Raw genomic sequence first — 11771 nt, 5'->3', positions numbered from 1 at the left:
GGTAAGAAAAGGGATTAGGGGACGAATTTATGCATGATAGCTTCTAGGGCTTTGTATCTAAGGATTTGAATGAAAAAGTGGTATTACGGAAAATTTAGCCAAACTTCTTCTATAATTGAAATGAAAAGGTTTGATTGTAGGGAGATAACTCAAAAGTCGTTTTTACACACGCTCGAGTTTAAATAATTCAGTTCCTCTCGGATAATTCATACGTCATCTCCCTACGGTCTTCCTCGCCTAATTGTGTGGTGAAAATTGCGTGAACTAAAGCAACCAAAGATTATGGAAAGGATACAACTGAAAAACTACAATCGTGAAAAAATTAATTTTCAGAAAACTGCCCAACGGGAAAAATAAATTTCGAAAAATTCTCTGTTTGAGCATTCTGCTCTCTCGCTCGGATCATTATAACATTCATAACTTTGTTGAGACAGGTAAAAAACCGGCGAACATTTACTCGGTAGTATCGGAAAGACAGTCGTGAAAAGTGGATCGGGTGTCTTAGATGTTTTTGTAATTTTTTTGTTAGTTTTTTTTAATTCCCAAGAGACCAATTTTCGTGCCATGAGCGCACGTGCAGCTTAAAGACCTTAGTATTAATTATTCCCTAATGACCAATTATCGTGCAATCGTAAGAGAGATTATGTAATCACGTTCCTAGTTTACTGCTATTAAAGAAGCGCAAGTAGTGCGCATTTTACAACCAACATGCTTGGTTTGGCAGTAAAATAGCAAAAGTAGCACAAAACTTTGAAAATATTATCTCACAATAGAGTCATCCACGAAAATCAATCCACGCGAAAGTTAATCCCATTAAAGTAGTAGCGTTTAATTTTCAAATATCCAATTTTGAATTTTCATTCGGACTGAAGACTTATTATTTAAAGTCTCACTAGTTTAAGTGTGCACTGTTTCTTGTTTTGCTCGTCATTTTTCAACGAATGCTACCATTCTAACATAATATATACTGTTGAAAAGATATTTCATTTGGAGCACTATTTTTTTAGCAAGAACATTTCAAAAGTTCCTTTTTTTATGTTTGTAACTTTATTTTTGGTATGGAGGTACTTTGAAGCCTCCTTATTTCAGATCCAAAATTATTTTCACATAAAGTTATTGTATCAAATTACACGCTTTTTTTATAAGAATATCTTCTATATGAATATCAGTGTGAAAATTGGCCAAATCGTAAGAATACCCTCTAGGGTGAATTTTACAGAATGTTAATAAGAATACAGTCATTTTGTATTTGGTTAATAGAAAAAAACTGCTTCCTTTGTTAGAGATAAATTGAAGCTTTAAAGAAGAAATGTAATTTTAAGCGAAATGTTTACTTAAAAGTCCAAAACTCTCAAATTGATCATTTCTCATGTTTGTAAAAAAGTCAAGTCTAAAAAAGTAAGAATACTTTAAGAATATTTCACCCTCAATTTTGGCAATATTTATGACCCTCATGTCTCATCCAAAGTACAAAGTAAATCTCAACTAAGATAATGATTGAATATACCAAACGGTCTTTATATCTTGACAATTTGAAACACAATGGGTAAGTAAAAGATTATGCCCAAAGTTTTTAGCCTATCTACGAATTAAAATTTTAAAAGAATCTGATAGTGCGTCAAATAGTGTTAGCAATTTGCTTTTGATCTGGCCAAAACTACTTGTCAGTGTATACGTCAAGAAAATACACTACTTTATTTTTGCACCGATGAGTATTGCTTCCTTCTTTAAGGTGGTCGTTAACAAACTTTTTGAAAATGTCAAAAAATATTCAAATTGAAATATCTCAAAATGTATAAATGATATATTGTTGAAACTTTGTATGATGGTACTTCATTATTATGTTGTTCTAAAAATAGAAAAAATAATTAAAAATATCAAAGACGGGGGTCATGACGTCACTTCTAAAAATAGATTCGAAAATCTCTTGGCAGAAAAATCTCAGCAACCAGAAGGAGTTAGCTTTTGATATTTGGCAGTAATGTTACACTAGTGACCTTCTGTGATCTGAGTGAAAAAAAAATTTGAAAAAAATAAAATCAGGGGGTAAAAACCCAAAAAACTGTTTTTTATAATTATAAAATCAACAAAACATTTTTTTAAAAAACTGTTTCACTCAGATCACACCTTTCCATGAGGGGAAGCTGTGTTGAAAATTTCATGCCAATCGGACCATCCAATCCTGAGATATTTCCGCCAAGAGATCAAAAACCCCCAGTTTTGCTGTTTTGCGTAAACTGGCCTTTAAACTATTTATTGCTGTAAAAAGAGGAAGAAAAAGCTTTTAATATGGGATTTTTGACATATTTCAGTTGAACTTGATGCACTTATCCAATTTTCAATATAAGAAAGAAAGTAAAGCCATTTTTTTTGCATTTGTCAGCAAATTCATGGCTTCGCCAGGAACCCTGAGATTTACCGCAAACATGCAAAAAAGTTGCGTAAACCTTACTTTTGCCTGCGAAAAAGCTAAAAGTTGGTGAAAAGTGAATGAAAAGTATTCCCTAACCTTTTCATTGGTTAAAGTAACACATTTTATTGTAGAAAAGCAAATTTCCATCCCCGTTACTTGAAATACAAGCTGCGCTCAAGTCTAGTAAAGAGCACTTTCACTTTCACTTTTGCGAAAACCCCGAAATGCACCAAAATCAACTATATCACTATCAAAACCCAACTAAAGGTGTATGGATAGTTTCAAGAATATATTATGGACGTTTTTAAAAGTAAATTATCAATTAAATAACTTAAAAAGAGAGAGAAAACAGAAGACACGTTTCACGTACCTGTCACACATTTGTGGCGCTGAAATTTGATCCCAATGGGGAGGAAATTATAAAGATTATCAAGTAAAAATGTTCCTTGGAGTTTTGAGAAGCTCTTTATATAAAATGGAAACATTAAACCATCACTTACTACAAGAAAATAAGCCATGAAACAGTTATTCCCTTTACCAAAAATCCACACTTGAAGTTTGACAAGATTCAAGATGGCGGGTTTGTTTTGATTGTCATAAATCCGGAACTATTGACAGTACCGGTGTAAAATTTTCCGGAAATGTTCTTTGTGGCTCTAAGTAGCGACGGTAAAAATTTAGAGTCGATCCAAGGACCAGAAGAGCGAATATTGCGGTTTTCGTGACGGGCGGCGGCGTGGGCGGTTAGGGCGGACCGCAAGATCTGCTCAGGTAGGTGTCTAAAGACCTAAATTTTTCCACTTTCCTCTTCTTTATATCAAATAAAACTTCGGGATATTGTTTAGCAAGGTTCAAACTTTAATTTAAACCAAAAATTGAAAAATCGACCCAAAAAAGATGATCCTATCTCAGAAGTGTTAACGACCACCTTAAGATTTAAATTAACAAGAAAAAGTCAACCAGTCAGCACCACTTCCTATACTCTTAGGTGCCAAATAAACGGGCCCTCCGCTTGTTAATTTTTCGATTTTTTTCCAACTCCCCCCCCCCCGACCTTATTAGGACCCCCCCCCCCTGTTTATTAATTTTTTATTTATTTTTGTTTTTCCTATTACCAAAAGGAAAGTTCCTTGTTTTACTCTAAAAAGCCTAAATTTAGTCTATTTCGACCCTTTTTAGGGTTTTTTAAGGTCCATTTTTAAACCCCCCGGTAATTAGGTTCCCCCCGTTTATTCGATTTGAAAAATTTTTCCAACCACCCCCCCCCCCCCATTTATTCGAGCATATATTTGGCACCTAAGAGTTCACCCCCTGCACAATAGGGTTAAGTGAGGTGGTTGTTGGGTATGATATTTTTGCTGACATCATCAAAAAATTTAAAAATTACAATTCCTTTTTCTAGGTGACCCCAGGGCTCTCTCCCGTACCTGCTTTTGTTAATTACCGCCGAGGAAATGCAAAATAGAGACATATTTAGATTTTAAGCTAGTAGAATCATTTTATTCTTAATGACCAGCATTAAAAAATTTACAATTCATGTAAATTAAAATATTTTTTCCTTCGTTTATTATTTGCTTCTTCGTCGACTGAACAAACCAACGGCAGATCGGCAGATGGAATTTCTTTCGAAGCAACTTTAGCAGCAAGACCTCAAATTTGATCATAAAGTTCTAAATCATTTTCTTCGGATAATTGCTGGAGTTGATCAATAATTCAGCATTTTGTTCGAGAAAACATTCAAGTTCCTTTTCGTCATTATCCACTGTTGATTGACCTGAAAGTTTGATAAAAAGTGCATAACTTAAGTGAAGGAACAAACAGTCTGTTCCTCTAAAGGATCCTGCATTGTAACACGCATGCGTAATTTGTCGTTCTTTTAGACTGTAGTTAATTCCCGTGATAAACGAAAGGGAATGAATCGCTAGGGGTGGTACAGTCACTTTCGGTCGGGGTTGGGGACGGCGAAATACGTCGTCTTTTATGAAATTTGTTGTTCATTTTGTCTATTTTTAGTAATGCAGGCTTCTTTAGATAAACCCCCTCGAATGTCTAGCTCTGAAAAATGGATTCTGAATAAATTTTGATCGAGATTTTCAATTTTGAACTTTACTCCTGTGTCAAGAAAATTGTTTTCTTTTCTAAATTCATGTAAGAGCGACATACATCGTGTGTATCGTGCTAATGAACCAACCTGAACCAACGGGGTCTAACAATATTTTACTTACAATGCACAGCATAAACGACAATAAAGCTATTGACGTACTTCATCTTTTTGTAAAACGTTGGAAATCGAAAGATTCAATTTTCGCTTGTGTTACTGTATTCTTTTTGGTCTTCAACTTGAGAATGATTGTTGTCTTTTATGCTCTCTCTCTACAAGGAAGATTACACAGAACTTAAATTATAGTTACCCATTTAATAAGATAAAGGAAAATCTCAAATAAATTGTTCATTCATAGGTTTTAGTAAGCTAATCTCCTGTCAAATATTTAGGCTTAGTTATCTAAAAAAATTAGAGAAATGAAATTAGAACCATTTATTCATTAATAAATTTCTCGATGCCCAATTGAAATAGTCAATTGATAATACTAGAATTTGATAAGGATGAAGGCATTAGATTCCAAACAAAAGCGTCTTACCCCTGACTTTTATAGAGACTTCAATTAAAAAGCTAAACAGGTAGGGAAAGAAAATTAACATATCAATTAAATTGCAGAGATAGGTATCAATAAATAGTTCATAAATAATAAATATACATTTACAAAAAGAAATTTTAATAAATAAAAAAGTACACGGCGATCTTAAGTCGGAACTTGAATTCAAATCATCTTTATTTTTGGTGGAAAAAATACTTTTATGATTTTCAAAGGCAATGTGATGATTTTCAAAGGCAGGACTTTTCCTTTATCTGTTAATGAACAATAAAAAGAAAATCCAATGAAAAGACGTAAGGTCGTTTTTAATCCAGTTCCCCTCTGCGCCCCAGGTCCTTATAAGAAACGGCAAAAATTTCCCCGATTTTCGATTTTCGAACATTAATTTAAAGATCGCCGTGATATAAATTAATGAAAATAAATAAATATATTACATTAAAGAACCCCTATTTACACCACTCATTCGGTCCGTATCGATCATGGCTTGCTGGTTCACTATAAGGTAAGAAAAATAGAATTGCAGGGTCGCAATTTTACCATGTATGTATGGCTTCAAATAAGCAAATTCATTAATTGTGCACTAATCTTTGTTTAGCTTGCTATTTCTCAACGAATGATTCAATATTAGCATATTATATACCGTTGGAATAATGATTTAGAGCACTTTATAATGAGAAATATAAGTAAACAATTTTTAGAAATCAACATGAAAAATGAAGAAGAAGAAAATGAGCTTTATCCTACATCCTACAAAACTTCATTTTTGTTTAAATTTTAAAACTTTTAAATGTAACTTTTAAATTTTGAAGCATGAGAATATTTTAGGTTGATTTCCCCAAAAAGTGAAAAATATCTGACGAAATGAAAAATATAATTCTTATAAAAACGTAAAGTGAACACTTAAAGTGAATGGACTTTAATAGGTTCCAGGCAAAATTAAGCATTCATAAAATTGTGCTTATAAAAAAGCAGATCTGTTTTCAACACTTTCTAAAATTAGTATACAGTACCCGCAAAGAAAGAACTTTAATAATCTCAGACTTACCGTTTATATAATAATTTCGCCTTCTGCCACAATGTGGGCAGACAGGAGCACATTGAAACTAAAATAGAATATCATCTTTCTAATATATCTAGTCTATTCCAAATAAATTTGAATTCCGCATATTTAAATACATTGCTCTTGAAGGAGAAATATGTAACTACAAGTAAGTGATAGCTCGTTGGAAAGGAAATACTAAGCGTACGACGAAAATTTTGAAATGAACCCCCCCCCCTGTGGTTAGAGTGAATGTAAATAAAAGTGTGAAAATGCAATCGTGAATAAATATTTTAGCTTGATTTCCCTATTAACCCATGGCCCTTTTTGGCCAAAATTTGCCCAAAAAACTATTTTTTCAAAAATCGGGCTCTATCAGAATCAAAACCCTACTAGAATTACAATAATAGAAACTAGAAACACAGTAAGCAAAATTGTGTTGTAAAATGAAGTAAGAAAACATTGCTTGAAGGATAAATATCTTTGATGACATGTCTCTTTCTTCTCTCAATTTTTCATTTCAACATATCGTGTTTCGGTCCGTTATTTTCACCCCTCCACTGGCTGAAAAAATCCCACCGGGTCTGTGAGAATGGGTTGTCATTTCAGTTTCAACAATTGCCGTGATTGTTGATTCTAGATAAACAATTTCCAATTTTCAGTTATGAAGTTGAAAGGTTATGCTTACATCTTGGGGCCTGGTGTCTTGCTGGTACTAAAAATCAGATAAAGAAATTCAAGTATTGGTGGGATATTAAAGCATTACCGTAGTCTAAGACATATTAGAGAGTTTAAATATTTGGGTTTTTATCCAAGGAGACCGTTGTCTAGATCCTGACCATCTGAAGACGACGGTAAATCAGTACGTTTTACCGTCCTTGATTTAGCAGGTTGTTCCTAATCACCGTCCTCAAACACTTTACTTTTTCTTTGAAATGTACCATGCTTGGTCGCGTCACACAAAAGATGTTCAATAACATTTGATAAAAATCAAACACACACCTCTAATTCTCTCCTCATATCCACGATCGTCATTTCATGCTGAAATCACCAAATGAAATGAAATTACAAGACAATTATAAATACTAAATTTGTCTCAAAATCGAGACAAAAATACAGTTATGATTCAAACCCTTCCATCATTACTTTGGTCAGTAACATTTAATAAAACACCCCTGTGTCACAGACCCGGTGGACCCTCACCCCGGTGGAAAAATAGGCCAAAAAATCGTCCCCGGTGGAAAAAATATCCTATAATTTGAAAACCCCACTGCGAAATTGCTCTATGATTTTATCCCCATTGAAAATTGAATGTAAAAAATTACACTCCAATACCATCTCCCACTGTAATTTTTGAGCTGGAAACAATAGATTTTCTATCCCCATTGGCATTTTGATAGAAATTTTCATCTCCACTGGGGAAAAAAGTTCTACCGGGGCACTGAGACAGGAGTGTAATAAAAATTATACACGCACCTCAACTTCGTTATTTCTCCTTGTCGTTCTCTCGTCCTGAAACCACCGCGTGAAAAAACAATAAATAGTGTCTCAAAAGTATGTAGACAATTTATATTTTCTCAGATTTAGACATGGAAAAATGAACTAAGAAAACGATAAACTTGACACTAGCCTGGAAACCTGGCGACAAAAACCCGTTTTGCTGAGCCCAATCTATTTTGATTTTTATGATGGCGATGGCTGCAGTAAACGGTTTGGTCGCCAGAGGCCAGAGGAGACCTTACAGTTTTTGTGCTCGTATTTTGATTGGCTTAGAAATCTCGAGAAAGCAATCCTTTTACGTGTAATGTCTTTTGGGTCAAAAGGTAAAGAATGTTTCACAGATGAAAAGATAATCATTTCCAACAAAAAGTTTATAATTTTGACATTTCATCATAACGTTATGACGCCAGAATTTTTGGTTAACTTCACACTAACTTGATAGGGGAGTCAAATAAATACATCCGGTGTGCAAGAGACGTAGTTTTTCAGAATGGTGAAATTTATCCTTCTATGCAAAAAGATTATCGGAGAAACATTCTTTTCCCCAAAAGATTCTGGGGAGTACTACCCTTGCTGACCGACGGGGGTGCTCCGCTGAGGTTTGAAAAATGGACTCTACATGGGACTCGTTTTAATTTTGCCGAAATTTGCGAAAAAAGTGACCCTAAATGGGACTGAAATTCCAAAATTTTCTTAAATTTTCTACTTTTTCCCCAAATTTTCCAAAAAAAGTGACTACAAGTGACTGATTTTTCTATTTTGGTGTTTTTGTGACCCTACCTGGGACTCGTGGAGGTTAAAAAGGTACGCTGACCAGTGGCGCATCCCCGTAACCTATTTTGCCCTAGTACACCCCCGGGCAGTAAATATGACACTGTTAACTCACACACCTCTTTCAGTAGAGCAAATAGCATAATATGTCAAAATTAGTATACCTGAAGCTCTCTCAAAAGCCTTCTTCTTTCATTTTTGTCTTCCTATCAATCGAATATATTTGGAGATTAATTAAATTCATTATAAACAGAGTCACTGTCCTGAAGGCATAAGTACTCCAGCTGAAAATGTAGATCAAAAAATCATATCCGGAAATTCTAAATCAAGATCAAAGCTGGTTCGTTCTGAGGAAATTTTATTTGTCAATTTTTGTTCAGCTGGGAAAACGTAGTTGGATAAATTTATTTATCAATTTCAGAAAAGTCCCGTAGAACTTTACTTTTTCTTCATCGGGAAAATAATATAAGAAAATGATTAAAAAGAATGAAATTAAAATAGGAATAGGAAACTTACCCGGCCCGACGTTTGAAGCTGGTGAACAATGTTTTGTAGCACTCGAACGTCGTGCAAATGCTATGATATAAATAAATATGTTATTTTAAAATCTCAGGGCAAAGGATGTACAAGCAATTTCATTGTATTGGTAAAGTTTAACAATCAAAATGACACAAATCATAATAAGTGAATTCAAAAATGAAAAGCTCAAAAATACTCCAATAAGGCTAAGGATATAGCCTGAAAGCCACTACCCCCACCTCCCCCCCCCCAAGTCGAAGATCCAATGAATAAAAGAGGAAATGCTGAAATCGCCTGAATTTCAAATTCTGAAAAACAGCAAAATACCAAGAAATTCTAACTTGTACCTAGCTCGTTTTTTTATGATTCTGAGAGCACTCACGAAAGGACTATCACGTCCATCAGTAAAATCAAAAAGTGGTCACGGGGGTACGACCCTTCCAAAATCCCAACATATTTTGACATTGATGGAAATTGAAATCAAATACACCTTTTCGACCGTAGTCGCGCGGTAAGGCGCCTGCCGCTTAATTTTTTAATTATTCCTCCTAAAATCGATCCAATCCTTTTTTGACACATTTTTCTATTGTCTATAGGAGCGACAAAAGGACTGGGACGGAAAAATAAATGCCCGTGCGGTAATTGGCGGCTACAGTGGAAAAGGTGTATTATATTTCAATTTTCATGGACACTAAATTAATTATCTACAATCTGAGCCTCAAAATGTTTCAATCCCTAAAGTCAAACCAAAGTAGGTTTTTAGCGATCTTTAATACTTTAGAAAGCATTTTGAATGCTAGTTTAAATTCTACTCTTTTCCCACAAACCGGACTGAAAAAGCTGAATCCGTTCCGTTTACTAGGTTCAATTTGGTTCTTCTTCATTCATCATCTTCGAATGTTTTTTTAATTGTAGATTTATATTCACGATTATGTTCGACCACAAAAGCACAATCAGATTGTATCAAAAGTTATTCGCATTTGCGATTTTACTGACAGATAATTTGATAAATGTTTTTGTTTTATTCACTTTCAAGAAAATCATTTATCTAAATAGGCCATCGTAGTTATGCTTCAAGTCTATTCGTCCTAGGGGGGGGGGCTGTTTCTGTTCTGAGGTCAGATTAATGGTAATAGCTCCTGAAATAATAGAGCTTTTGACATGAGATTTTCTGTAAATTCCTAACTTTCATTAGCTTCAAAATAAAAAGAATTTGACACCTAAAAATTTTGACACCTAAAAATTTTGACACCTAAAAATTTTCACACCTTAAGCATGATGACATTTCTGACAGTAAGGTGTCACAAAAATTGACACTTTTCTAATACGTAATAGTTATCGGACAGTTGCGAGTACAATACACGTTTTTTTTATACGAACGTCAAAAATTTTCGAAGCCTTCGGATGTTCTTAGTTTTTTGGATTTGAAGCCTAAAAATGTTCTTAAAATGTTATGAGAAATATTTTATGAGTTCTGAGATTTCTCCGTACAATATTTTTCGAGCCTTTAGGATTTTTACATGGAAAATCCGGAGCGAGTGCAATATTTCTCAATGTCTGATAAAAAAAGCACATAATAAATAAAAAGCGCAGGACACTTTTGTAGCAAAGTGACGTTAGATTGCTTCTACCGCTACAAAGCAACAACATCTTTTCGTCAATTTATATTTTGTACATGTAAGATACAAGATATATTGTACTCTTTCTTTAACCAATAAGATTGCTGATAAGGCAACTTTTTTCTAAAGCCTTTGTTATAGAATACAATAGCTATTTATAAGAACAAAAGAAATTTTCGGTTTTTGCTCACTTTGGGTATGATGAGTGATCAAAAATATTTTTTTGTCACAAAGTTGCCTTATGTGACAAGGATCTTGTGTGTCAAATTTCATCCAAAAAGATTCACTAAATCAAAAGTTAAGGGGTGGTACAGGAAAAGCCCCCCTCCCTAGTTTTGAACCGACCATTAAAGCCTAGGATGAATAGGGTTAAAGAAAACCTTTTATAAGGAACTCACAACAACATTAATTTGGTGTAAACCAAATGTTCCAACTGGTGGTGGAGGAGGTGGTGGCGGGGGCGGTGGTGGTGGCGGTAATGCCATCATCGGTCGAAAAACTGGTGGTGGTTGATGTGGTGGTGGTGGAGGTTGTCGTGGTTGAAGTGGTCGTGGTGGAGGTGGTCGTGGTGGAGGTTGTCGTGGTTGAAGTGGTCGTGGTTGAAGTGGTCGTGGTGGAGGTTGTCGTGGTGGAGGTTGTCGTGGTGGAGGTTGTCGGTGCTGCGGTGGTAGTAGTGGTGGTTGGGGTGGTGGTGGCAAAGCAAATATTTGCATGTGACGTTGTTGGGCCATTTTCTAGAACATAAAATGAAAAAGGGCCGTTCATCTTTTGTTACAGGGATATTTGGTAATCTACTATGCAAGATTTGAAGCCATTATTTCTTACATTAGTTGCGTGATTTTCATACAAAAGGATTCTAGGTCGATTTTACCGCCAAAATTCAAGAACTATAAAAAAAAACAGGTATAATAACAATAAATGAATATTCCTTAATGTTTGACCAAAGATTCAATCATGAAAACAAGAAAAAATATGACCATATGGTCTTATATATTTTGATGAAAGAAAACACTTTTGCTGCCAGGCATGGAATCAAACTGGATACAGTATATGGCCCCCAAAACGGAGACGGCCCCCAAAACGGAGGTCGTCATTAAAATGAGGATTTTGACCTGTAGATTTATCAGAATTAAACGATTTTTTTTGATTTTGAAAGAATGCTGGTCATACTTAAAAATGAGCATGTTTTTGATGGTTTGAGACAGCTTCAAAATAACATATTTGCCTCTGAAGGACATATTTCAACACCAAAATTA

General features: G+C 34.6%; 1 protein-coding gene across 1 annotated transcript; it reads right to left on the bottom strand.

The window, feature by feature from the left end:
• Window positions 1-5394: 5394 nt before the first annotated feature.
• Window positions 5395-11000, bottom strand: LOC136802914 (uncharacterized). Its single transcript, XM_067059668.1, has 8 exons — window positions 10914-11000; window positions 8894-8953; window positions 8542-8583; window positions 7583-7618; window positions 7109-7147; window positions 6795-6821; window positions 6113-6170; window positions 5395-5562 (listed from the first exon to the last, which is right to left on the bottom strand). Exons 1-8 carry the CDS (start codon window positions 10998-11000, stop codon window positions 5498-5500), a joined length of 414 nt encoding a protein of 137 aa, XP_066915769.1. The 3' UTR covers window positions 5395-5497.
• Between the last annotated feature and the right edge of the window lie 771 nt (window positions 11001-11771).

This window comes from Clytia hemisphaerica, unplaced genomic scaffold (genome assembly GCF_902728285.1).
Source record: "Clytia hemisphaerica strain Z4C2 unplaced genomic scaffold, Clytia hemisphaerica genome assembly, whole genome shotgun sequence".
In the NCBI taxonomy this organism is placed as follows: Eukaryota; Metazoa; Cnidaria; class Hydrozoa; order Leptothecata; family Clytiidae; genus Clytia; species Clytia hemisphaerica.
The sequence above is the reverse complement of the archived record's forward strand: the minus strand, read 5'-3'. Positions and strand labels throughout refer to the sequence as shown.